Source organism: Zosterops lateralis (assembly GCF_965231275.1).
Source record: "Zosterops lateralis genome assembly, chromosome: 5".
Lineage (NCBI taxonomy): Eukaryota > Metazoa > Chordata > Aves > Passeriformes > Zosteropidae > Zosterops > Zosterops lateralis.
The window spans coordinates 23621309-23649217 of NC_139766.1; the positions used below are offsets into that span (position 1 = coordinate 23621309).

The 27909-nt window shown below is 42.7% G+C and overlaps 1 protein-coding gene across 7 annotated transcripts in view; it reads right to left on the reverse strand.

Annotated features, from left to right (window-relative positions):
- Window positions 1-1440: 1440 nt before the first annotated feature.
- Window positions 1441-27909, reverse strand: part of RBM47 (RNA binding motif protein 47) — a 77666-nt gene continuing 51197 nt past the window's right edge. For 4 of the 7 annotated variants that reach the window (XM_083860852.1, XM_083860849.1, XM_083860851.1 and 1 more), the window contains exons 2-5: window positions 10087-11246; window positions 8419-8625; window positions 4648-4850; window positions 1441-4260 (exon numbers count right to left, since the gene is read on the reverse strand). In XM_083860852.1, coding sequence (XP_083716978.1) covers window positions 4015-4260; window positions 4648-4850; window positions 8419-8625; window positions 10087-11215 — 1785 coding nt within the window. In that variant the 5' untranslated portion in view covers window positions 11216-11246 and the 3' untranslated portion in view covers window positions 1441-4014. The other 3 variants (XM_083860848.1, XM_083860847.1, XM_083860853.1) reach the window with 3 other exon arrangements.

The following is a 27909-nucleotide window of genomic DNA, read 5'->3' on the forward strand; positions in this document are numbered from 1 at the left end:
TCCCCTTGAGCCTCCTTTTCTCCGGGTTAAGCACCCCCAGCTTCCTCAGCTGCTCCTCACAAGCCTTGTGCTCCAGACCCTTCCCCAGCTCTGTTGCCCTTCTTTGGACATGCTCCAGCCCCTCAATGTCCTTCCTGTGGTGAGGGGTCCAGAACTGGACACAGGATTCGAGGTGTGGCCTCACTGGTGCTGGGCACAGGGGGACAATCCCTGCCCTGGTCATGCTGGCCACACTGTTGCTGACACAGGCCAGGATGCCTGGCCACACCCTGGCTCATGTTCAGCAGCTCCCAGCCAGCACTCCCAGGTCCTTTTCTACCAGGCAGCTTTCCAGGCACTCTACCCCAAGCCTCTAGCACTGCATGGGGTTGTTGTGACCCAAGTTCAGGACCTGGACTTGGCCTTGTTGAACCCCATAGCATTGGCCTTGGCCCATTGATTCAGCCTGTCCATGTCTTTCTGCAGAGACTTCCTGCCCTCCAGCAGATCAACACTCCCACCCAATTTGGTGTCATCTATGAACTGACTGAGGGGCACTCAATCCCCTTGTTCAGGTCATCAACAAAGACATTTAACAGGACTGGCCCCAATACTGAGCCCTGGAGAACATGGCTCTCGACTGGCTGTCAACTGGATCTAACTCCATCCATGGATGTAACTCTGGGCTTGGCCATTCAGACAGTCTTTTGCCCAGTGAATGGTGTGCTTCTTCATGCCATGGGAAGCCAGTTTCTCCAGGAGAATATTGTGAGAGACAATGTCAAAGGCTTTACTAAAATAAAGTTAGACAACTTTTACAGCCTTTCCCTCACCAAGTGGGTCATTCTTGATAGTTTCCGTAGTTGTCAGATTGGATACCTTCCAGCAACTGGGGCCTCTCTGGTTAGCCAGGACTACTCCCTCAGACTGGTCTTCTCCACAAACTTGGTATTTGTAAAAAAATTTTGTCCAGGTGTATTTACACCAAGGAAACCACCAGGGAGTCTAGAGCACTGCAAATGAGGTGCAGCTTAGCTTTCTGTGTGTTTAAAGCATGGACCATGCTGAAATGAAAAGGATGAACCTGTTCCCAGTGCTCCTGCCTGGCAGTGAGGACAGAGATACAGGAATTTGTGCACGGGTGGATGGAAAGCACATAGGGATGTTAGCTCCGGTTCCATCCACATCTAGGCACTGACTCTAAACCGCATGCAAAGAGAGATTTAGGTTGTTCAGAAGATGCTGGAAGAATGGAGAGATGCCCAATATGCATTCTGGGAAGGTCACTGTCCTCTGCAGATGGTGGGACAGAGGAGTTGGGGACAGTTCATCTCTGTTGGAGCATGCAGAGATGCTGGCTGCAGTGCCCTGCGCTCCCCTCCTGCCCCAAATACCCTCTTCCCAGTTTGAAGGGGAGCACAGCCTTGGCAGAGTGGGATGTTGCAATGAAGTAACAGTCTCTGTTTTTAAAGAATGCTTTATTCACTACATCCTAGAAACGTACCATAAATGGAGCAAGAACTAAATAAACCCAGAGGCTTCTGACAATACAGAGAAAAGAGATACAATAAAATATCTAAAATATCAGCTCTTTTGAGAATAAGGCACACTAGCTTTATTATTTTTTTTATTTATACTTTTTTTTTCTAGAATAGTTTGTTCTTAACCTAAAGATGTTCACATTTCAAGTTATTAGACTTACCTCAGTAGTAGTGTACATGAAATGGTTTAGAAGCAAGTGTCAAGACAGGCATGGGCAGCAGGCTCAGCATGACCTGGCTGCCTGCATGCCTGGGTCCTGCCTCCATCCCTGGGTACTGCCTGCTACTACCCTGGCACAGGCAGCACCCACTGTTGGCCAGGGGCACCTCACAGTATTCCCTCATGGCTCCTTTCTCTTCCTGCCATCTCTGTGAGTGGCAGGCTCCTTGTCCTGTTGGCAGGGAGAGCTTTAGTGGGAAAGGAGCCATCACCCTTCCTCTCTCCTCTGAGGGTCAGCCATGGCATGGGGCTGGAAGTGGGCCAGCAGAGGCCCAGACCACTGGACTGCCTTTTCCTGCCCCCAGGGGTGTGTGTGCATGCCCAAGGAGCCACGCTGGTGTTTAGTGTGGAGCCATGTAAGGCCTTAGACTGGAGGACTGGAGGAGGCAGTGCTGGACTCTGGCTGGGGGCTTGCCCAGATCTCCTCCTCTCTCTTCCTACATAAGGGCAGGACCTTGGGGCTGAGGTCTGGGTGTGCTTTCAGATGTGCAGGTACAGACAATAAAAGTTTTCTGGGGAGGGTGTGGAGGGGCAGAGTCCAACCTAATGGGTAACCTCACAGTGCTTTTGCTAATGGGTCGACAGGGTCAAGGGGAGCTCAGCTTGTCTGAGCAAGAGCACCTACAATACAACTGCTCAGTTTTGAGGCAAGCAGAAGACGTGTATTAAAAATGTCGCTTAACTGAGCTTGATGTGGTCTGGAAGTGGTTCAGTTGTCAAAATATGGCCAATGTGAAACCCCTTTGGCATGTACTTATACCACAAAAAGTAAAGGAACATTGTTTGCTGACTCCCTGCTTCTCACCTTTTGTCACCAGACTTGTGTTTGCAGAGCTGATACACTTCATACAAAGGGCAAGATATTTTTTTTTACCATTTTACTCTATTTTACATTCACTGCACTACTAAATAAAAGCCTTTAAACAGGCCACAAAACACTGCAATAACATATTTACTTCTTAATAAAACAAACTTTTTATAATATTGCAATAAAAGGTTTTTGTTTTGTGGCAAACCACATACCAGGTAAATTTGCAACATAAAATGACTTTAAAAATGTATATTAAAAGATATTTACAAGCTCTATGTCTTAAAATCATGGGGTCTAATCACTCCCACCCCTGATGTGCATGTTCAACTCCAGTCGTGGAGAAGAGTGGAAGGGAGGCTGTGAGGGGGGCTAGCCCTGTTTCACTAATTCCAGTATCACTACCACCCCTAGTACCTTTGAAATTTCTCATGGAACATGATGGAGCAATGGGTAAGTAATGCTGCACATCCTCTCGGTGAGAGTGTGGCTACTTTTGCCAACAGCAGCATACGTTCTCAGTCACTACAACATATACTTCAAAGAATAAAATGAAGAGCATTGAAAAAAAGCCTTGGCTTTATACTGGATGAAGATCTAAGTCAAGACACCTTGTGTGAAACATCAGCCACTCGTTTCTTTACATGCTCCAACTACAAGCAGCTTCAATAAATAGAAAATCCAGTTGCTAAGGAAAACTTGGAGCCTTTCTTCAGCTAAAAACAAACCTGCAAATCACACTGTGAAGAGGTATGTGTGAGGAGGCTTTTTTTTTCTTTTCTCTCTCTTCCAAACAGGCAATATTAGTTACTTGTGATTTCAAATGAAAATGAGCAGATTGTATTAATGCCAGCATAAAAATGCAGAGGTCTTGCACATTTTTCAAATTGCACTTTCCAGTATAATTTTTAAATAAGACACTTGTTGTTTTCTTCTTAAAAAACAAAACAAAACAAAAAACTAAGGTATGTATTCTTTAAATATTGAATATACTCTTCAAAATATATTGTTAAAACTTTCCCTAGCTGCTCAGGTGTGCTTTTTAATATATAGCTGATATATTATTAAAGGCACTACAAAATAGACATCTCTGGAGTGCAGAAATTACTAAAAAATAACCTTCATACCACAAATATATTGAAAATATAACTGCTAAAAAAAAAAAAGAAACCCTATGCAACCCCACTACAATGCGTATAAATGCACGTCAGTGGTGGGCTGGATGCACCGAGGTCCTTCGGAAATGTATGAATACAGGCATGTTAAATTTTTAAAAATAGCCTAAAAAAGTTAGTGAAAACTTCAAGCATAGAAAATATTTCAAACATGTTTTTCTATGACATTCTTCACTTTCTGCATTGTTTTACCAAGCCCAAATGTTTACTCTTTCGCAGACAGTTCTTTCTTCATAAATAGTAAAGTGTTCCTTCAGTGTGTTTCTCCACCGCCCTCCTCTGCCGACAGTTTCAGTACGTCTGGTAGACGTCGTGGATGGGCACCTGGATGGTGGCAGCTGGGAATGGCGGGGGGATGTATCCAGCATATCCTCCATAGGCGGCGGCGGCGGCGGCAGCGTTCTTCTGTAGCGTGGCTATTGTTGCTGTGGCCGCAGCGGGAGCTGCAAATGGCACGTAACTTGTCCCGTAAATCCCGGCGGCAGGGATCCGCTGCACATTGGGAGCCATGGTGTACACCGGCGTGATGGGGCGACCCTGGGAGGAAAGGGTTCAGACATCAAAAAAAGTACTTTGTTGTAACATCCCACTTCCGTGCCCTGAGTGGCAAACCCCCTAGAAGGGAAGGAGGTGATGGGGAGGGTAGGCAGTATGTGTCCTGTTGATTGAGAGTTATGCTGTCATGGGAGGCTGCTCCCCTCTCACAGTTTGTGTCCCCCATAGTGGGGAAAGCAACGGTCCAATGTGCAGATGTCTAAGACAGGTCAGATGAACTTCAGTGCTCTTGGACACTGTGGCATCCTCAAGAGCATGTCCTGAATGGAAGCAGGACAAGAAACTATGCTTTCCCCCCACGCTGGGTATGCATAGCAGTATGTACGGGAGGCTGGAAGTATGGGAAGCAGATTTCTGTGCTGAACTCACCTGGAAGGGAGGAGGTGTTGAGACAGCTGGTATTACAGCTGCGGCTGCAGCTGCGGCGGCAGCTGCTGCACTAGCTGGGTCCTGCTGGACAGCTATAGGGTTGATGATGTGCTCAACAGTGTGGATTTTGCCATCTTCCATCATCTTGGCTGGTGGTGCAGCCTGAAACATGGAGTACTGGGCACCAATGGCAGGGATGGCCACTAGGAGAGACCAGACATATCAGATATACCAGAAGAGAGTTTCCAGGACCTCTTGTCAAAGAGCTCTCCCTCCCAGCTGCGCCAACTCTCCAGCAGTGATGCTGTGCTGCTCTTATCAGGGGAGGTAGCTTTGTGTGCGGGCAGGGCACCTGGGGCACCTCTGCCCTTCCCATGTGTGGGAGCACCATAGCTGATGCACTGTGACAGGCTCAGTGCTGTTTGGTCCAGCATTTTCCTCCATGCTCCTGCTGTGAGTGTCCTAGGGCCAGAGTCCTCCTGAAGACTGGGAGCTGTGACCCAGATTTCCACAACCCCTCCTGACCACTGCTGTCCTTCCCACTAGCTGAGAGTGTGGCCTGAACACAAGGAGTAAGAGTGTATAATGTCCCAATGAGGTCCCTGCTCCAGCTGTTGACATCAAGGAGTATGTAGCTGCCATAGGATGAGCTGCTTCAGAACAGAAAGTTGTGGTTTGTACTGCAGAAGTTACAGGTAGCAACCGGTCTACTTTACATACCATCCTTTGGCCAACCCTTTGAAATACCAGCTCTTTTACCAGCATTTCCCAGGACTAGCTTGGTTAAATATGTTTTATCCCATCTGCCAGGATCAATCTGCTTTAAAGACATTAAAAACCCCCAAACTTCTTTTTAGAGAATTCTCCCTCATGCCATAATTAGACAACAAGATATAATTAGAGCCATGGTCTTTCAGACAGAGGGAGAACACTCTGGTCAGAATAATATTGTTCAGGATGGTACATGGTCCAAAATGGATTCATGGCTTGCTTAGGGAAGAAGCATTCTTTGCTGAACATTCCCAATAATCACAATAATTGCACATGGCCTGGCAATGTGCACTTGTAGCCCAGAAAAACCAACTGTATTCTGGGCTGTGTCAAAAGCAGTGTGGCCAGCAGGTTGAGGGAGGTGATTCTGCCCCTCTGTTCTCCTCAGGTGAGACTCCACCTGGAGTGCTGTGTCCAGTTCTGGGGCACCCAATATAAGAAGGATATGAATCTGTTGAAGCAGGTTCAGAGGATGTTAAACAAGATGGAGCACCTCTACTGTTAAGTCAGACTGAGAGAGTTGGGGTTGCTCAGCCTGGAGTAAAGATGCCTCTGGAATAAAAACCTCTGTTGGAGCTTTTCAGTACTTAAAGGGGGCCTGTAAGACTTTACTGTAAGCCCTGTAGTGATAGTACAAGGAGTAACAGTTTTAAAAGAAAATTCTGAAAAAGAATTGGGCATAAGAAAGGAATACTCTATAATGAAGGTGATGAGACAGTGGACTGGTTGTCCAGAGAAGTTTTATGTGCTTTATTATTGGAAGTGTTCAAGTTCAGGTTGGCTGGGCCTTTGAGCAACCTGATCTAGTTAAAGACATCTCTGCCCATGACAGGGGCATTGGATTAGATGATCTTTAAGGTCCATTCCAATGGAAACTATTTGATGATACTATGATTTCCATCACTGCCTCGTATCGCACACTTCAGCATTCAGCTTGCGAGCTTTTTAGCAGTAAGGTTATTCATAAGGAAAACAAAGTATTTGATAAATAATGGATGATGGACTAAGAGGTAATATGGGCATTTATGGGAGGTGCAGCCATTAAGCCAGAAATGAAACCTAATATGTACACAGGTTTCTTTCTGTGCAATGAAACTTTGCAATGTTAGAGTGTGCAATTATGCCTGGTGGAAGGAGGTGACAGCAGCACCCTTGCTCTGATCCTGGAGCTGCAACAAGGAAGTTGATCAGATATCTTTCAGGCAGAGATGTGTCCTCCACCAGTGGAGTATCACTGTTTCCTCAAGCAGAAACCCCCCAGTCATGAGGTTTTCCAGTTCTCGTTTTATGCCAAGTCCACCTGGTCAGGTCAAATCAGTTTTATCTCTGGTTTAAATATCCTGGATAATTTCTCACCAAGGCAAAGAGCTCACGTGCTCCATTCTGCAGTAACTTCTGTCAGAAAAAACAGTAGCAGGCATCTGGGGTATTGGGGTGACCTTGCAGGAGTATTCCAACTATTTGCAAAGAAATGAGCTTTAAGGTTGATCTAAACAGTAGACAGGAAACTTTGTAGTCAGTACGTTTCTACTCCTCTATTCTGGTAGTGTGCTTTCAAAGTCACACCCTCTTCATAACAAGTAAGTCTTGCTTGTGGTACCTCTTATTAGATCAGCTAATCTGACTGGGGAAAACAGACCAGGTACTTCTGTGCTCAGAAGCTGTGCTGGAACCATTCGATAGGGGAAGGTCTGATAAAAACCCCTGAATCTCAACATGCTTCAAGTGTAGAAACATTTTGACTTGAGCTTCAAGCTTTCATTTGGCAGTTGAATAAAATATAGACACCACTAATAAGCATGCATTTCCAAGCTCACTTTTCAAGCATCCTTTAGTAATACCTGGAATTCCTAAAGTATCTTTGCAAACACACATAGCGGTAATATTTTCTGCTGGTGAGTGGATAGTTTTCTCAGGAAGTCTGATCTTTCTCCAACTCAGCCTTCCTTTGTCTCTAGACTTCTTCTGACATTGTCTCATCTAGCTGTTATGAAGAACTCTTCACAGACTTCATTAGATGCAAGCTTTAATTTTCACTGACATAAATGTTTTGGGAAACCACAGTAGCTCTATTATTAAGCAATGCTTACGTCCTGCCATTACAGTTTACTGAAAAGAGAAATAGAGAGAAAACATCAGGACTTCTGAGAGAAGGCTGGTCCCCATCACCTCCAAGGACCTTCTTCCTCAGGTTACTTTTTCAAGTAAGAATTTTTTCAAACAGGATCTTGTGGAATTGCAGAATTTCAGCTTTCATCTTGTCCACCTGGGAATGGCAAGGGCTGGGTACTGAGCTGACAAAGTGGCGGAAGGGGGAAATCCCTGCCCCAGCCCTTGGACTGGCTCCTCAGAGCCCAGCAGAGATGAGAGCACTCCTATAGGCACTGCATTGCTGCAAAGATGGACTCTGAGGGCTCCCTGCCTTGTTCCTTCCCCATGCCACTGACGGATATGGAGGAGCTTGCCTCAGCCAGGGACTTTCCTGCAATGAGAAAGCCCCTGATCCTTTTCTCAGCCTTGTACCACTGGAGAAATACGGACTAAACAGGAGAGGGCTACAACCTGGCTGGAAATCTGGTATAGGAATCTCCCAGGGTGAAATTAGCATTTAAGACATTAAAGGAGAGGAAGATTGCTCTTAGTCACCTTGTTCTAATCTACATGAGTAGAAGGAGAAGAAAATCTGCTTCCCCCTAAGCAAATGCAAAAGGAGACAGGAGGAGTGGGCATTGCTTTAGTCCTTTTTTCTTTGGCCTGAAGGGCTCCCAGATATTTGTGTCCCCTATCCTGCTGTGTGCCTCTTCTGTGAAGAAAGTCCCTCCCCAGGGCCAGAAAGCACTCAGCACAAGGGAGCACTGAGCCCCAACCCTGGGGCCGTCCCCATTGCCACAGCTGTGGTCATGGACTGGCCCTGGAGGGGTCCTCACATGCTTGGGACAAGGCTTGGAGCGAGGGCCTGCCCACCCCCCCTGCTTTCCTCCCCTCCTTACACACACTAACCTGCACCAGGCTTAATGGCCACTGGATTGACTGCAGGTAACTCCAAACTGGGAACCAGTTCATATCCTTTCTCTTGCTGTTTTCCTTTGCCTTCATGGTACCTGCTGTAGATTCCACGGCCGGCGGAGTATCCCCCCAGGTAGGAGCCCCTGGGCCCCGGAGCTCTGTTGCCAGCTGCACCTCGTCCTCTGCCTCGTATGCTGCCTGCTTATGATAACAACACAGAAGATGGTGAATAGTGGAGAGTGACAGCCCTGTGGGAGCATGAGTGACCCCAGGCTGAAATCTGGAGGCTTGCACTTATAAATATGTTTGCTGAAGTCAGCATGATTGAGTCCCAGTGACCCCTCTTAGGAAAACAGAAGTGCCTAAGAAGCATCCAGTAAGCCTATGCTTGTTTAGCTTTTGATGTTTGTGAGCATATATTAACTGCTCATTTATATTGGTGGAAATCTTGTGGCAAGTGTTACAGGTTCAATGCAGTCAGTAGAGAGCAAGGGGAACCTGAGGGTGTTTTCTGTGCATTAGGAACAGCTTCTGCTGTCTGCTGATCTCCAGAGGAGACCCAACTTGTCCAGCTGGCTGTGATGGGACCCTACTGAGATGGCACAACATCATACCTGCCCTTTAACCAACTTTGACCCACCACTGAATGTATTTTTACTTAGGTTGTTTAATTGTTTTCTCTGCTATTTTATTAGGTGCACATAACACATTTCCAAAAATATTGCCTTTATTCATCTTAGCGACTCCACGTGTTATGACAGTACTCTGAACACTGCAGTACTGATGTACTTTATGATGGTCTAATTGAATATTTAGACCCACTACTCAACCCTATCATAGTTCATTCCAAGTACAAACCTGGAAACTGAGAAACTGAAATTTTTGAAAAACTGGGGTTAAAAATACTTCTCAGTTTATATAGGTGCTTTAAGAATATATTTATGCTAAATTGCTTCTTGTATGGAAATACACATCAAATTCCAGGAAACTCTAATTCCTGTAAGTACAGGACAACTGTAATTATAATATCAGTTATAGCTGTTAGGGTTTTTTTAATGAATAAGTGATTTTTGGTTAATTTTTAATGACTGTAACCAATAAGTATTTAAGGTATACATAATAAAAGAATTATTTTTCACTCACGTGATTCCTTCCACTTGTAGTTCTCAAATGACTTTATGAAGGACAGCATTACTGTCATTTTAATGTGGAAGGTAAATGCCACCAAGAGAGCTCCTAACTAAGGCTTTCCCTAACCCCCCTCCCTTTGGATAGGTCACCATACCCATGCCTCCAGAGCATTCTGTCATAGAATCCAGCTCTTTGAAAGGAGCTGGATTTCTTAGGCTTGGTCAGACTTAGCATAACACTCATAAAACCCAGATCCCTCTGTTCTCCATCCCATGCTTGGTTTTCATCTATTCTTAACCATATATTTAATACCTCTCTCATACTATCTTGTACATTAGCAATTATTTATAGATAAATACACTTTGTGTAGTCATAAACTAAAGTTAGACCAAACAGAAATATGACAAAAAGGCTATAAAAGAGTATTAAGATAAAATTGCATGGCACTAGGTGTCCTTTGTCTGAGGCAGACCTCTCACATCAGCTTAAAATCAAACCTGCCCATCACATCCCCTAATTGTGCTTACTAACCTTTCACAAAGTAATCTCTGTTTGGCCCAATCAGGGCATTGTATGGATATCCATAATATGCTAGTGTGTATGGATCACAGGAGTAAACATAATTAGGTTGCTGAGTTACTTCAGAGGTTGCTGCAGCCCCTCCTTTTGCTGCTTTCTGGTAGCGAGTGTACTGCTCCTTGTCCACCGGCTTGGCCAAAGTAACCTCCAGGCATGAGCCTTCTAGTTCAACACCATTAAGGTTGTTCATGGCATGAATGGCATCTTCTCTGGTTGTAAAGTGCACAAAGGCGTAATCACGTATTTTTTTCACTCTTTCTACGCAGCCAGGGTTAAACTGACCAAACACCTTTTTAATGGTGTCCTCTGTGGTCTCAATCATTAAATTCCTCACATACAGGATTTTAACAGTCTCCATGACATCTTCATCCACATCTATCTCTGGTTCTGCCCAGTCAACAGCAATTTGATGTCCCCACAGTTGGATCCTTCCTGGCATGAGTTTTCTCCTGGCCATGGCTGCTGCTCGATGGCTCTCATACTCCACAAAGGCAAAGCCTCTGTTCTTCATCTTGTCTGCAGCGCTGGCATACACAATGACATCCAGCACTCCTTCTGTCACCTTGGCAATCTCTTCCAGGATCTCCTCTCTCTTCTTCATCTTGGGAATGCCTCCGATGAAGAGCCGGCAGTTATCTACACTGCAGCACACACCCAGCAGCCTGCCGGGGCGGATTTCATAGTTGTTCAGCTCCCTGACAGCACGCTTTGCCTCGTGCTTCTGTGTGTACATCACAAAGGCATAGCCACGGTTCTTCCCATCAAAGTCCATCATCAAGCGCATTTCGTAGATGCGTCCCACAGACTCGAAGACGGGGACAAGCTCATCTTCGTAGACATCACGGGGGATTTTGCCCACGAAGACTTCGCAGCCACGAGGAGGGTGCAGGCCCTCCCAGCCTGGAGGAGGGCCTCCATACTTGCGTTGCCCATTCTCCTGGATCATACTATATCCAGTGCGGGCCATGAGGGCCAGCAGGGCTGCCTCGTTGGGCGCACCAGCCACACCTTCAGGGACTTTTGTGGTGGCCACATTGGTGGTATCATTGCTCATCCTTGCAGTGGAATCCTCAGCGGTCATGGTGTCAAACTCATTCACAGCGTGATAAAACCTGGGCAAATGAAGAAGGAGGACACTCGTTAAAAGCTATTAGCTACCATCAGAATTCCACCTCTCTTTCATTTTCCTGTAGTTGTTCTGCAAGTTTGTTTTTCAAAATGGGACTAAGGCTGCAGAAGAACAGAGGAACAAGCCACACCAGCCTGAAGAGTGATACTGCAGGGGTAGTGTATCCTGGACATAGGCAAAGCTCCTCTTTGAGGGAATGGTCAAAGATCACCTGCCCACACATACCATGCATCAAGAGCTGCTGTCGCAGCACACCAAAGGCACATGAATGGATGCCACCAAGTACCCCAAAATCTCAAGACCTTTGAGACCCTTGTCTTCTCTTTGAAATGGTCGAAAGGAGATTACACAGAACTGAGAGAGAAGATACTGACAGGAAGCCAGAGGTACCCAACTACAGAGCCTTCTTCTCCCTCTCAGTCATTCATTAGTTAATCCATTTATTCCTGAACAGCACAAGCACCAGGTGAAAGGTGGGAAATGCATGAGAAGCACCAAACAGTTTCCATTTGATAACAACCCCTTGCTCCTCTAGACATCTGCATAACTGTCAAGTAGGAAATAATAAATACATTTCAGTAGCAGGAGTGGGGGGCAGTTCTTGTTCTTTTGTGCAAAGGGTGATCTGACAAGCTTCTGAGTTGCCTACTGCTTGTGTTACAATGTCTGACATATTTGTCTCTTCCACTATTACAGCAGGACTTGACAAAAGCTGAAGAGACCCACTCCTTTATGAGAGGCAGCTTGCTTTAGGCCAAGCAGACAGCACAGCACTGCAAACCAGCAAGAGGAAGGCTCGTCTCAGAAACCTTCTGCATTTGAACACAGGCAGAGAGCAGGAAATGCAGACATACAGGAAACGACCATGCCAATAACCAAAACTGCAAGACAGTGGGCTTTCTTTCTGAGCATAATTCAACAAGACACCTTGGGACTCTGAGAGTAGTTAGTTCATTGACTTTTAAAGCTGCAAGGGTCCATCAACAATTTAATACAAGTGATTGTATATTATATGGACCATTACATTTTAGTGTTATATGCACATTAGGTGCTATAGCATTTATCTGAGTAAATTGTGTCTTCCACAAGGACCTTGGCTTTAAGGAATCAGAGAGCTGTGGACTCTGCCACATCCCTGTATGGCTTGTTGGCTAACCACAAGCAAGTATGCAGTATTTCTCATGAGAATTTGTCTGGCTTTTGCTTCCAGATAGGATTAGATAGACTAAAGTGTCTTTCAATACCTCTGCTTATGCCTTATAGTGATATTTAAGTAATTTAATCAAGACACAACTGTTTTTTGAATAAAGCTTGCAGGCCGAGCTCACAATTAGTCATATTTTCACCTGAAATTCTTGTTTGTTGGTCTTTGGACAGTTGTCTAGATCTTCAGCCTTTTTCACCTTTGCTATATACAGGGATGAAGATCATCCCTCCTTCTCGCCATGTCTCTGTCTTGACAAAGCCTGTTTCTTCACATCTTCTCAGTATCAAGTCACATGGAGTTGGGTGGGTTTTTTTCCATGCTAATCTCAAATCCTTTATAGAAGCACCACTTGCTCTGGTTATGTCTCATGTAGTAGGCATGACTTGTGTTTATTACTCTTGAATGCCGCAACTTTGCATTCAGCCCTATCCCAACTGCCTTTCGAGTAGATCCCACCTATTGAATGTTACACAATTGGCTCCTTCCTGTCATGTTTTATGACTCCATCAGTCTTTTCTTCACTGAGTTATTTGTCATGATTTGCATTCATCACCAGTCTGTTGATGGAACTGTCAAAATACACTGACCCTTGTAGGACACTGCAAACTACCATAAGAAATGCTCCCAATATATGGGTTTGACAGGTAGTTTGTTTGTTTGTTTTTTTTTTTTAAGGATGAAGCTTCAGGGGGATTTATTTATTCTATATAGTTGTTTTATTTAGTGAGACACAGGTTTCTTTCTGTCCCATAAGAACTCAAATATATATCCTTCATCTGAATGATTTGGCCATTGCATTGTTGACCACAATGAAGATCTTTCATTAGTACAACAAACCCAAGTCTACAAAAATATCGGCACAGATTTTAGATACCAATGTCTAATTTGTATGGTTCACAAAATCCATTTAAATCCTAGTAACCTCAGCACCTCAGATTTTTACAGTAAAGCTTCTGAGCTGCCCAGAATTGTGATGGTCTATACTCAGAGATGCCTCTGCAGCAAGGGCAAACACCACTGAGCCTGGTTCATTTGGGAAACCAGACCTCTGAATGTTGGTCTGTGGTAAGACCTGATCCTGCGCATGTTTTTGGACTATGAGTGTTGCATGCTAATGCTTCTGAGCCATTTTAATTTAAAAATATGGACAGCAGAGGAGAAAATAAACTAGAGGGCAGTAATAATGATGCTGATGCTCAGGCAATACTTTAGTAAACACAATTCCTTTGAAGCCAGCTCTGTCATGGATAGCTTCTTGAACTGCTGTTGATAGAGGTTTCTCTGAGATTCAAATATTACCCTTCAACAGTCAGACATTTTAATTGTATTCCTGGGAATTATTTGAAATAATTGAGAAAATTAAGGCAGAGTAAAACAGCTTCGTTTTTCACTTGACAATTTGCTCCCAGAAGTATAACGTCACATTTCTTGGAATAAAAGCAAAGCTAGTTATACAAACACCTTGGTGGGAAATAATCATCACCTTCACATGGGCCACCTGTTGGCACATCAAGTACTTATCACTCCAAGTTCTGGCTAAGTTTAAAAACTAGCAATTCCATTCAAACCACCTATTTTAGGTCAACTTACATAGTAAGTCTCTATATCTCTGCTATCTGCAGGGCTCTGTGTCTGAAGCTATAGTCTGGAAAGCTACAGATGATCACTGAATTTGTGGAGTAAAGGGAGATGAAATGGAACCTCCCCTGACCCCCAGAAAGCAGTTGGTGATCCAATGGCCATGCAGGAGATTGCATGTTCTCCTGCACTTTGCATTGCACCAGCAGGATGATTTCTCATATTGCAACTTGTAAATGAAGCTGCTTCTAAGTGCTGCTGGCCATCTTTGCTGCAGATAGCACATCTTTGTGGTAGTGATAGACACCATTTGTGATAGTGTATAATTAAAATTTTCTTGTGAACCTAAAATGCATTTATCCCTACGTAATTTATTTGGAATCAAGACTCATGATCAAATGTGGTTTAGGGTTTTTTTCCTGTGCAGCTACAAAGAGCTGGGTTTCACAAATAGGTACTACTTAAGGAAGTTACAGAGCCCATATAGCCCTAACTGTTGTAACTAAATACACACTTAACAACTTGTTCATTGCCATGTTATATAATCAACACCTTGACTAAGTTCAGGCATCATTTATCAGAACATTTATCATCAGTGATCCTTTGGTAGCTTGATGAGAAAATGCACAGGTTTTCTGGCCTGAGAGCTCTTCTCTCCTGTTGTTACTGCCTTTCAAAATGGGCTACCAACATAATCTAATCCTTTTCAGACTGATATGCAATCCCTCTCAAGAAAACAGTTTTAAAAAATACCAGTTTCCAAAGTATTCAAATCTGCTTGTGCATTTTTAAGGTCAACAGTAAACTGGTCATGAAAACATGCTACCACATGTTGTGGGTCTACACAAGGCATGGGCTGGTACTATGGGTCTAGTGGCCTTTTTAAAGCCAAGCTGATTTCCAGCATCTGGTTTGTGAGATTAATGCAAGAAAATGCAAACGTTTAATCTCCATTAAAATGCAGTGTCTTGTGAAATACAAATGCTTGCTTCCTAGACTCTAGGAACCAAGACTCTTCCTCCTAGAGGAGGAAGGTACACCTGATCTTGATAACATAGATTCAAAAAAGAGAAACAGACAAAAAATATTTTTAACAAGAAAGGTTGTGTTTTGGAGACAGTTAAGTTTAAATGACTCATTATCAGGACTGAAACAAGTCCTTGGCTTCTTTCAGGAAAAGGTAAATCCTGCTTGATTGTTCAACACCATATTAGATGGATTCTAACATCTGCCAGCCTACCAGGAGCGTGGCTTATGAGCCCCTCAATTCAGCATCTCTGTTCCAAGGACTCTTCCTGGCACAGGTGGACTCTCAGACATATCTGTTTCACTGAAACCATTCAAATTTCACATCACCTTGCTTACGAAACCCCTCTGCTGCCAGTAGGAAGGGTGTAAATAGTTCTTGCCCTAAACATTAATTACCTTGTTTTTAAAAGTACTTTTTCCCCCACATCACAGAATATTAAATTGCAAACTTACTGTGTTGGCAGTAACTGACCTAAAGCATACTGTGAGCAGGCTGATTAACTGAGACAGGTATTTTATTAAGTAGAAATACCACACCTTGATCAACAACAATACAGGGCCAAATGATGATGTCCCTTGTCCCAGGGCAAAGGCAGCTTGGGGCCCCAGCAAGAGAGCAATGCCCAAAGTCCACATATCAACTTATCCCTGGGTTAGTCCAGCACTGGGCAGTGCCCTGTGATGTTAGGCAGATACTTTCTCCTCTGTTGATCTTAGTGTGGTCAAATAGGCTTTTACAAACACAGGGACACAGCCAGTGTCCTTGTGGCAGTAACTGTGTGTCCACTTCACCCACGTGCTCCTAAAAAATGAGGTTGTTTATGTTCGGACGTAATTCATCCCTCCAGTTTTGTGTTACATAGATTTAGTGGCATCATGTGCTCTTCTGTGGGTGACACAATTGCCAGCAGTCACGAAGCCCAGGAACAGGTGCCAGCACCACCACAGGCAACAGGAGAGACTGGGAGATGTGCTGTCCCTGTGGTAACTCTCCAGGGGAGGGATGGGGACACCTGTGCCCCACCTGCAAACCCTGTACCATTCAAACTCCCACTGAGCTGACAGGGTGTGTTCTCATAGACACTGCACAGCTAGTGCTTCCTTCAAGAAACTGCCACAGTTTTGCATTTTAAACCACAGAGGGAGAGACGGTTGCTGAAATTTCGAATACGCCCTGTTGGCAGGGGGAAATAACAGCTACTGGTTTAAATGTGACCTGCCTAGTATTTTACTTGAAATAAGAAGGGAAAACATTGATACTGATGATGATAGGCAGCAGCTCTAAAAGCATGGCTGCCATTAAAGTTTTTTATTTACAAATCCTGGCTCTATTCTCATGACAACTTGATATTCATAAAATGCATACAAAACCAACAGCTTACTAAGAACAACGGTGTAATTTTATCACAAACATCAGACACCCTAGAAATACTCCTGCTGAAAACACAGTTTGCCTGTTTAAAGATCTATTGGCTGAACAGAAAAATTCAACAGCCTCATCAATTCTAAATAAGGTAGTGCATTGCTTCAAGTGTCATGTACAAGTTACCTCCCTGCTTAAAGATAATTACAGTATCATTATACATAGCTTTGCTTTTTCTTGCTGAGACTGTCACTCTTTTCCTCCTCATTATTTTCATAAATGAGCTGAATAGAGCAGGTGTCTTTGAGACTGTTGCCGAAGCTGAGCCATGACATGCCCAACTGCAGGATCCAGGGCCAGTGTGGGGATCAACAGGAATTGGATCACATTTCGTTTCCTACATTCTGCCATTAATGAAATGCAGGTGTCCAAAACTGAAACTTGTGGAGGTCAATGCAAGAGAGTGCAGCATGTCAACACAGATTTTTGGCCAAGGCCCTTTTCTGAAGGTCTTACCGTCAGGAAAGGGAAGGTTACATGGGATGGATGATGCCTTCACCCTTTTACAAAAAGCAATACCTGAGGCCAACAGGCCATGACAATGTCTGCAGTCTGTCAGACACATTTCTTTACTTGCTGCTGAACTGAGTGAAGAAGTTGTCCCAGGCTAGGTGAAATTTTGAAAAGGTGAATTTTCTTAATCTGGACCATTTTGGCAAAACTGTGGAAAAGTGGTGAACTGTGTCAGCAGACACAAAGGGGCAGGAACAACGGCTGGCAAGAGATTCGATAAGTAGCTTGTGATGAGTAACTTGGAAGAAAGTAACTTCAGAGATCATTGACAATGACATGTCTGTCTGCTGTGCAATTTATCCTGCTGCCAGCACCTCTAAAGGACTGCTTATTCTCATCATCATCTGCATGCCTCACCTGGGTCATTGAACTTGTCCCTCTCCAGCCAGGGTCAGGAACTTTTTGGCTCAGGTGCTGCACAGAACACAATGAGATGTGCACAGAGCAGCACTTGCTGCACTGTGTATTTCCCATGTATGTTCAGACATGAACATGTACCAGCAGAGGCTCTCTGCCCACTAGAAGTATTATACTTAACTTGAGAGAGCAACAGTGCCTGAGAGGTAGGATAAAACCAGCCTTCTAAATCCTGAGGCTAGCTGCTGAAATTAGGACAAAAGGAAACAGCCTCAACTTGCACCATAGAAGGGAAGATTTCTTCATCGAAAGGGCTGTCAAGCATTGGAACAGGCTGCTCAGGGATGTGGTTGAGTCACCATCTCTAGAGGTATTTAAAAGATACATAGATGTGGCATTAGGGACATAGTTTAGTGGTGGACTTGGCAATGTTCAGCTAATGGCTGGACTCAACGATCTTAGAGGTGTTTTCCAACCTAAAAATTCTCTGATTTTATGAAATTCCCACTTCTGCTATGGTGACAACTGGCATTCAAATCTAGAGCCTATCATCAGACTTCTGACCATTGATTTCATTGGAAGAGTTTGTATTTAATGCTTAAACTTCAATTTTAATCTGGTCAGTTAGTTATGCTCACTTTGTATGGGGCAAGTTAATATTCAGGTCCTGAAAAGCAGTTTTCAGGGTGGATTTACTGCAGAAAGGGTCTGTGAATGGCTTTCAGTTGCTTTAATTTGTCCTAAGTGGGTAAACATGTTAAAAATGGTTGCTTCCATTTAAAACTCGCCAAAATCCTTTGACTTTGACTTTTGATTGCATTCGTTTCAAGGAAAGGAATAGAAAATAAAGTGTGATATTTCTAACAGTACTCACATCTAGCACTACTCCCCTGACATCAGGTATGAGACTCTAATGGCTGCAAGAGGGATATATTTAAGATAGGGATGAGCACTACAGAAAATCCTGCTTTAAAGTTCTTGCAGAGACAGGTGATGTTCTCCAGGCACCAATCAAAAGCAACACGTTTGGTTTAAGAAATTGCATCAAAATTACTAGAAATCTGTTCTTTTGCTTCTTGCTCCTTTTTAAGAGGAAACACCTGAAATGATTCTGTAAATTAACATCCTGGAATTTCCCAGGTTAAAACTTGAATGCTAATCAGATAATTCAACAAGGAATTTGTATAGTCAACAATTGGCAACAGCTTCAAATTAGCATTTGAAGGTTAAACTTCTTATTTTCACCATTATCATTAGAAAAATAACAACCACGGATCTAATTCCCTTAACCATATTATACCAGTTCCCTTAGCCTATTAATCTTACCTCACAGCAATTTTATGTACAATTTTAAAAATGGAGCTAAAATTATGATTCCCATACAAAATAAAGTCATCTTCTGTTGTGCAAATGTCCTGCTTATTCTGTTATGCACCCTCTCTGCGTCTTTCTATGATGTATTTAATCTTGTGTGTGATCCACTTGCATTATCTATAAGCACTATCCATGCCCAGCAGTGAACATTCCCAGGGGGAAGGTCCCTCAATTACCTGGCCTCCTGCTTAAAAACTGCAAAAATTATATTCAATGAAATGTGAGTAATGATATTTCAAATAATAAAGTAAGAAAACTTTTCTGAGCATAGCTTTGTTTCCTGCCATGGCTTTTTGATGATCACAAGTCAAAATGTGTTCATGAATGTATGGTTTTACCATGGCAAGAATGAAACCCATACTGATGAAAAAGTTATTGATGTATCACAGCACCACCAACACCTAGAGCATCCTACTAACATGACCCTGCTTCTGCAGTGTGAATTCTGCTAATGCAATGTTGTTTCTTGAGTGCTTATATGCTACTGCAGTGCCAAACCAGCCACCTCAATTTAAATCATTTCTGAAGGAAGTTTGGGTAAGCAAAACCAGTCTCCTCCCTTATTTTACAATGCACTTTTCTGCAAGTCATTCAGAACTTTGTCCAACAAGTTGTGTAACCCTTGTGTTATCCTGTTTGCCCCAGCTCCATCTTTTACCCACTCCAGTTGATTCATAGCTCTCACCCGTTTTGATAGGACTTGTTACGGGCTGAGGCTGAAGTTATTACCCTGCAATATATTGAAGCCACATGTTGAGGAAAACTGAGAAGATGAGACATGGTTTGTGTAATCACTATTATCAGCTGTCTAAATCAGGAAACAGCACAACCATTCCCTTCTCCCCAAATTCCTTTTCAATCTAGTCAATAAAGTCTATAATGATCAGACAGGAAAATGTGTGACATATAAATTTCAGTGTAGTCTTTCCTATTCTGGATGAGCTCTACTCAATGGGAAAGTTTTTGCAGTGTTTCTTTACCAAAAATGTGATTAAACACTGTTCTCTGCAGAGATGCTCATATAGGTAAGTGTGTCCTCCTCATTAACTGTCTGCTTTAAAAAGCATTCTGCTTGGAAAGGGAGAAGAGTTTCATTCAGGATGGACTAGAAGCTCACAAGCTTTTGCCGTAAGAAGGACACAAGAAGCAATGTTCTGCAACTGAAAAACAAAACCACAACTAGACTCATCTGTTAATCATTACCCGGGAAAGATAACACATTCACTTATTTCACTTCTAGTCCGTCTGAAGAAAAACCTTATATATGAAGACGGTGATTTAATTCAATCATAGAAAATGTCTGTCAAAGGCTTTGCTCAACTCTGTCGTTCAGGGATATGCCTGCACATGCTACTTTGTTTTTATAACACAGGACACTTTATCTATTTGTCTGTCTACATAAATATTGCACTAATATGTTCCACTCTGCAATGCAACCAATAGTATCTTAAAAGTTCATAACTTACAGTTGTCTTTTCAGCTTTTCTGACCAAACTTTTTCCTCTAACTCTCCTGGAGATCCCAGAGTGAAGCATAACACATCCTGTCTGTTCGTATAAAATCTACTTGCTCAGTCAAATTTATTACAATAAAAATAGCTTCAGAATTTCAGTTTACCCTAATCCCATGCAGTACTTTTATTGCAACATTCTAAGCTTTGTGTATACCACGTGAATACTGCAACAACAGGGGGCCCAACCTGCAACCCTGCTTTCAGCAGGAGGCAGAGATTCCAGGAAAAGCTGAAAGTGGCTCAACGTGTTCCCTCCCCCCGCCAGGTCACTGAAATGAAAATCAACATAAAGCAAACCACAGTTGGGATGTGAATGTTCACTGCTGAAAGTACATTAAACTCAAAGCATTTGGCTTAGTCAGTGGCTGGGGTTTTGTCCTTTTTTTTTTTTTTCCTTTGTGCACTGACATTTGACCCTTTTTATAATATGCACCTTGCACCACTGAAACCCAGTTAGTTATTAATTAAACTCAGGTACCAATGGCTGACTTGTACATATCACCGTTTTAACTGCCTGGTGCTGCCTGTGTGCAGAGGAGTGGGGGCTGGAAGCCAATCGTCTTTCTGTGAAATTCTGTCATATCGGCAGAAAGGAGCTGCAAAGTGCAGCAATTTGTACCTGACCTCTGATCTAAGAAGTTTGTACAGACCTTTGAACGTTGGATTGGAGAATTGAGAAACAAGGTTTGCAGGTACAAGGAAGAGATTTTCAGCACTCGTTACCTGTGCCCAGTGTTAATATTATAAATTAAAAAAAATGTTTAACCAAGGCAGGAACTTTCTCAGGGGGCAACTTTCCTGTGCTGGGTTAATTCAAGACAATTTAAGTCTACTGAAATTACAGCTCACTTGGAAATACCTATGGTTTGGAAATGAAACTTCTGTTCACTCCAGAAAAGAGTGAGGTTTGAGAGAGATATAATTTGAAATTTGTCTTTTGTTGACCTTAAGGGAGATTATTTATTTTTTTTTAATTAGAAGCTGAAGATAGAAGACAAAGATAATTTGATTCAATATAATTTCTTCAGCAAAGACTGGAGCTGAAATGCAGAATTGAATGGAAATTATTAAAAAGAGTAGCAAAATGGTCATTCCTTTGTTAACTTTTTTTTTTACAACATATTATCTAATCGTGGTTATACAGTGCATAGCTATATGAGAAACCCATGGAAAAATAATCAAACTAACAACATTACAACAAGTTCCCGACAGACAGTCATGTGGTCTTGTCTTGACAAACATAAAGGACATGTTTTGAAATTCTGTTGGATTAGCCATGTCAATTTAATTAATAACCTCTCTCTACTCCTATACACACTGGTAAGGTCTTTGGTGCAACACCATCCGCTAACACCAACTGCAGACTGCATTGGATGTGAAGGCCTTCAGAGATCAGCTGTGATAATACAATTGAAAAAGATGTCCTTTCTGCAATCCAGTCTGCCAGGCCATGGAGCACTGCAGGGGACAGCAGCAACATTTGCTGTGACATCTCTCCAATATTGTGAGCCCGGGCTGTCACCCATGGCAAGCTTGGACATGCAAAGGGAAAAGGAGTGCTTTACAGATACATTTTGAATCATGGTTTCAATCCCACCTAGCTCAGGACTGGATACCACTCTATACAGTTGCTGCATCTGGTCCACATGTAAATTGACATTTTTGTCATTGGTTTTAACTGAACCTTACTTTCAACAACTATGTTTATTCTTTTTCCTGGTTTAAGTTCAAACTTCACTATTGCTGTCATCACTGACCCCAATAAAACAACAAATTAATAATTAAATAAATAAGGGCGAACGGATTAATGTCACGTGTCCAATGTCACATACAAGCCTTACACATTTCACATGCTGCTTAAGTAGAATATGAATAGAATAATATCAAAGCTGACTTTCTTTAAATGCTGTCAAATTTTCAGTATGCAGATTGCCCTATATAGCTTCATTTATATTAACAATACTTGCATATACACCCTGTATACTTAAACCTTACTAGCCATCTTCAATCTACAAGCCCCAAATTCTGCACCAAAAGCTGATAATCCATTTTTAAAGTTTGATTTTTTTTTGTCAATCTCTTGAAAAAGCAGAACAAATACCAGGCGGCACAGACAATGGCAGAGACAGACTGATTGAAAACACAATGCCAAGCAGTTGCAATTGGCTACCTTTCACTTCATTAATTTAAGACAGCAGAAAAGATATCTCTGAAACATGATTTTGTTTTCTTCTGTCTAAAATATCAGTGGTTTAGTGTTCATTGTTCTGACATTCGTTTTGGTATTTGCTATGCAAATTCTTTTAGATATTCACATGTTGATCTCACAGTTTAATTTTACAAGCAGTTGCTTAATTCTTAAACAATCCCTTAGGACCCTCTAAAGGAAGGCAAACTCCTGAGCCCCTATCTTGATGATGACATACTTTTGGTCTCAACTCCCTGATAAATGAAAACCAGATAAAAAGCCCTACACAGCAAACAAGATTTCCCTTACCTCGCCGCTCCTGCGATCGAAGTGCAACAGGTTAAGGGGACTCGCGCCTTTGCCCGAGCAACCTTTCTTCCTAATGGCAAGAGCTGTGCAACCTGGTTATAGAGTTTATGCATCTCTTTATTGGTCAGCGAGCGTTAGCCATTTAAATTCCTTGGGAGTCATTTGTTAAGGGCTCTTAGGCTGAGGCTAAGTGGGTGGGACGGGAGGGAGAGGGGATGTTAGTGCTGCCAGACGCAAAGAGCGCTCCAAAGTGGTTTGAAGATTAATAGAAAACTATCTGCAACGAAGAGATCTTTGGAGGGAGGGCTGGGTCCAATCTTCAGGGAAGTGTAGGAAAGAGAAACCATAACATTTTCACAGGTAAAAAGAATCTGAAGAGAAAGATTTCATTCAAAATTCAAAACTTGGAAAAAAAGGAGTGAAACATGTACAAACAACTCCTTCCTAGCACAAGGCGTTGTGCAAATAGCTTGGGTTACTCACAACAGATAAGATAAGAAAAGGGCATATTTTGCTTGACTGCATGAGGCTTTCTCAGTGAAATATTTTTTTTTTCTTTATGTGTGTCTGGCAAAATTATTTCAGGCTGTGCTGAATCAATTTACCTTTGGTTGTAGGAAAAAGAAAGGGTCTGCGGCTCCTGGAGCGAGAAGTAGATTTACGGATCATGACGGCAGTGGGACGGTAGGAATAACTCAGCCTATGCCGTGTACCCGACATGCACTGTGTCAGCAGTAAACACGGAAACTCCAGTGTGTTTGCTCAAAAGGAAAAAAAGCACCTGGTGCAGAAGTAAAAGCACAGGGGTGGTAAAACATGATTCATGACAGTAGAAATGGTCTGTACATAACAACGGAGCATTAGGCCCTGGGAGCACTTAGGCAAAGCAAACAACACACCTTCTCAAGCAGCCAAGAGGAGGAACCGCTCCGAAACACTCTTTGGATGATAGATTTGCCCAGTTGGCAAGCAGCATGCACAACCGGCCGGCGGGAGGAGAGGGAGCATGGCATACCTTGGGAGATGGCTAATTTCTGGGAAAGGAGACAGCCTGAAGAAGGTGAAAAGCAAACAGCATATTGCAGTGGCAAAACAACTACAGTTTCCAGTTCTTTCCCAGGTGTTTTTTACCGGCATAACCATTCCTTTCTTCTTTCTCTCCTTTTTTACTGTTTTTTTCCATCCCAAAAAGAAAGCTTGGTCCAAACCTCCACCCAAACAGCACACAAGCAACAACCTCAGGGCATCCACATCTGGAAGGAAAAGTGTCCTAACCTCTCAGTGACAAACCATAAATATAAGTATATTCTGCAGAGGGAGCACTGTCAGTTTGTTTGAGATGGTCCTAACCAATAATTTATTCTTGTCCTCTGAGCCCTTTAGTCTGGGCATGTAAAACTTTAAAAACAACCTTATATTGCCAAGTCAGAGGCTGGTCAATAGGGAAGAGGGGTAGGGGAGTCAGTGGGTGTAGAGATAAGTGCTCTAATATTAGAAGGCTCTAAGAGAGAAATATGTGGAGGATGGCAAAGACTGGCAAAAGAAGCATCTTTGTGGCAGTTTCTGAAAGCAAACAGGAAGGAGAGCTGTTCTACTTACACTGCAAACCACTGGGTGATTGCAATCACTCTGTTCTGGATTTTTATACTTGTTTATCCACTGTACTGGGGCTATGGCGTGTTAGGCACTGTACAAACACACCTGGAGCCTGGATCCTGGTCCCAGAGCACTGGCAGCCCAAGTCTACTGTGCAAGTCTTTCATCTTCAGAATTCATCCCTGCAAATGTTAACCCGTTAGCTACAATAGCTGCAGAGAAGCAGGTACTGCCCTGCAGGCAGGGAAGCTGCAGCATGGAAATTTAAATGGTTTACCCAAGACTACAGGAAAAATCAGTATCAAAGCTGGGGATAAAATCTAGGGGATTCTGCCAAAATAAGATCCATGCCTTAATTCCACTGATCTCTATAAGAAAGTGAGTATAAAACATTGGCAGTTATGGATTTGCAAAACTCCATCAAATTAATTGATTTTTAAAATTCAGTGTCTTTCTCTTATTTCATATTTTTCTGTTGGAAAACAAACCAAGCATATATCTAAAAGTATTGTAAAGTGAACCCTATCAGCTACAATTGTGAGTGTACTTCAATGCCCAGAGAGGACTGTTCTGGTGTAAGAAAAAACACTTATGCTAGTGGGCTGATGGGCTCATTTTTAGAAAGCTATTCAAATACTGTGTCAATTAGGATCATGTAGGGAGGCCTCTCGAACCTTGGCTTTCGTTTCATATGTTCACTTTTAGCTGCATCCTGTTAGTTTCCAAGTTCTTTTCCATTATTGTTTAAAGCAAGGATCATCAACACATCATCTGTTGCAGGATATTCTGAGGTGTTACCATTCCCAGTGGCAAAAATTAAAAATATATTAATTTTTCCTGCAGGCTGTGCTTTTATAAGGAACTTCAGAAGTTTGGGCAGAATTATGCAGTGTGTCTCCCAGCTTTCCCTGACATTAGAAACCTGGTTTCCTTTGACTTCAAAACCACTGTGTTCATAATGACTGCATGACTCTTTATATACCTCTTTATGATGGCAGGTAAGGAAGAGTGGAAAAGTGTTAAGAGCAGAGCCATGTAAGCAGCAGGGAGGATGGATTGTATACACACCACACGTTCCTCTCTTCATACAGCATCCATTACTCTAGGGTAAAAATATAAGCACGTCTTTCCTAATGTACAGCTGACTGCAATGAATAAAACCCACCCATTGTTACAATAATAACATATATATTTAGTTGTTTTGGCATTTTAATTATTGACGATAAAGCAGGGGCTAAATCCTAAGAGATGTGAAAGAGAACAGTCCAGACCAGCCCATGCCCATGTTTTCTTTAAACCTTCCATCGCCTTTTATTCTTTCCTGCAGTGGGATTGCACGTGAAAGATTTTTCCTAAATAATTATCCTCTTGAATACAGTGATATAAAAGGCTGGAAATCAGAAGAAAAAAAGTGACATTCATTGGAATATGGTAATGCCTGTGAATGGGGACCTTCTCCCTGATGCAAAAAAGACTTCCAAGGAGTTGGTGCAGACTCCTCCCAGGAGACACAGCTTCCCCTCAGCTGTCTGTCTTCTGTAAGCAGACACATCAACTGGCCTTTACAGATGGAGTGCACCGGGCTTCTCAGTGTGATGACAAGCATTAATGAAGCATTGGATCTGCCTTCTGAGATTTTTAGAAAGAACAAACCCAAATGCTGTGGGAGATCCATAGGCTGACCACAGGCTCATCATTTTATTGGCGAGATGCCATTGTCTGGGTAAGAGTGAGTATTTTTGATGATTATAGTAGTGAATAGGTTTTCAGGAGGTATTTCATGATGGAAACAGCACTATGTGACAGTACAGAGGTGAGCAAGTGAAATGAGGAGGCAGAGTAAGGAGTGAGCCATGGTTGGCCTTTATGGTTTTATTCGGTCTTCAAAAACAACTGAGAGACTGCAGTAGAATGAGAAGGGAATGCACCAAGTAAAATATTTCACTAAAAGGACACAAAAATCTAAGAATGACCAGCAAGGTCTCTAATCTCAATCTCAGAAAGTCTTGATCAGTATATTCACACATAAACCCAGTATCAGTCACAATACAGCCACAAAAATTGAGACCTCATAATGTAACAAACAGCATTTTTTTCCTTCTCTATAATTTCCTTCTCTTTTTAACAAAGCCACTCTGTATTTGGTGGAACAGGTTCCCACATGTTTATAGAACAATTTTTATTGCCTATTTGACTGTTTAAAGGGACAACACCACTTTATTTAAATTAATAACATGTTATTTTACACCTGTTCTTATATGACGTGAGTTAATACAGCAGATTTTGTAATTTCCTGACTTTCCTAAGCTATTGCAGCTAAAACATGGGGAGATCCTTCAGAGAAAGTCTGGAACCGGTACAGCTTTCCAGGTTCTGTCACACCCAAGCTTCTTCTACACATAACCTATGTCAATGTTTTGATCTTTACCTTGCCACATCACAGGGAATTGCCTTCATAAAAATGGACTCCCCATCTACTCTGCCAGCCAGGCACATGCCTTAATCCCACCACGGAGATGACAAAGTCACAGACCTGAGGGTGGAGTACCAGCAGGGGGAAATGTGGCCAAGGACACCTTGGGATTTCTGGTTTTGTTTTTTAGTCTTAGGCTTCACTGGTTCATGGGCAGTGGGATTTGCTCTGATAACCTTTACAGTCACTAGGCAAAGGATTTATTCTATTTTTAGCAAAAATCTATTTTATTGTTATTCTGCAATGAAAGTCGGCACAGAGGATCACTGTAACAGTCAGGCTCAGTTTCCCCACGTAGAATTTAAAATTGAAAGCAGCCTTCAGGTTCCAAAATATAAGAAGACAGACAACGAATAAACCCATGGAGTGTATCAGATTTTAATTAGCACACAAAACAGAATGAAATCAGCAAAACACAAAGTTGGGTTTTTTTAATATAGCCATAGCCATTACATTTCTGTGGCATGTTTGGTTTCCATTAAAATAAATACAGGGTGGATTCTGGATAGACATATCTACAAGGGAGGTTAATATGATAACTGCCTTTCAGTCCTAGGGTAAATCAAACACCACAGGAAAAAGGTTTTGCCCTCACTAGCCCGATGTGGTTGCTCCAGACCACTGCTCACACCACAGCTTCCCCAACATGTTAAACTGATACTCTACACAGGGCCCCACTCCATCCTTACTGCAGCCTCTGCATGTGCTGCCACAAGTGTTTGTGCTGCTGCACCATGCACCCACCCACACCACCTGAGCACCTGTGCTGGCAGAGGGGTAAAAGGGGGTGGGACCTGTCCCTCTGCCAGCATTGCTGGCTTAAAGAATTTATCAGGTCACCAGCACCGAGAAAATTCATGGGAAAACAGGGGAAGGGATTGTTTTAAAACCTGCTGAATCTAGTTGCACAGCACAGCTCCTCCTCTGAAGAGGCCAATGAGATTCCACAGTGGGGTAAGTGACAGCCTTTCTGTATCACCAAGGAACTCACTGAATCATCCAGGGAGACCAGACAGTAGAATAGCAAATTGTAACTCTTTATATGCAGCTGGTGAATTTCAGCACTGTAGCTACCGAGGGACTGAA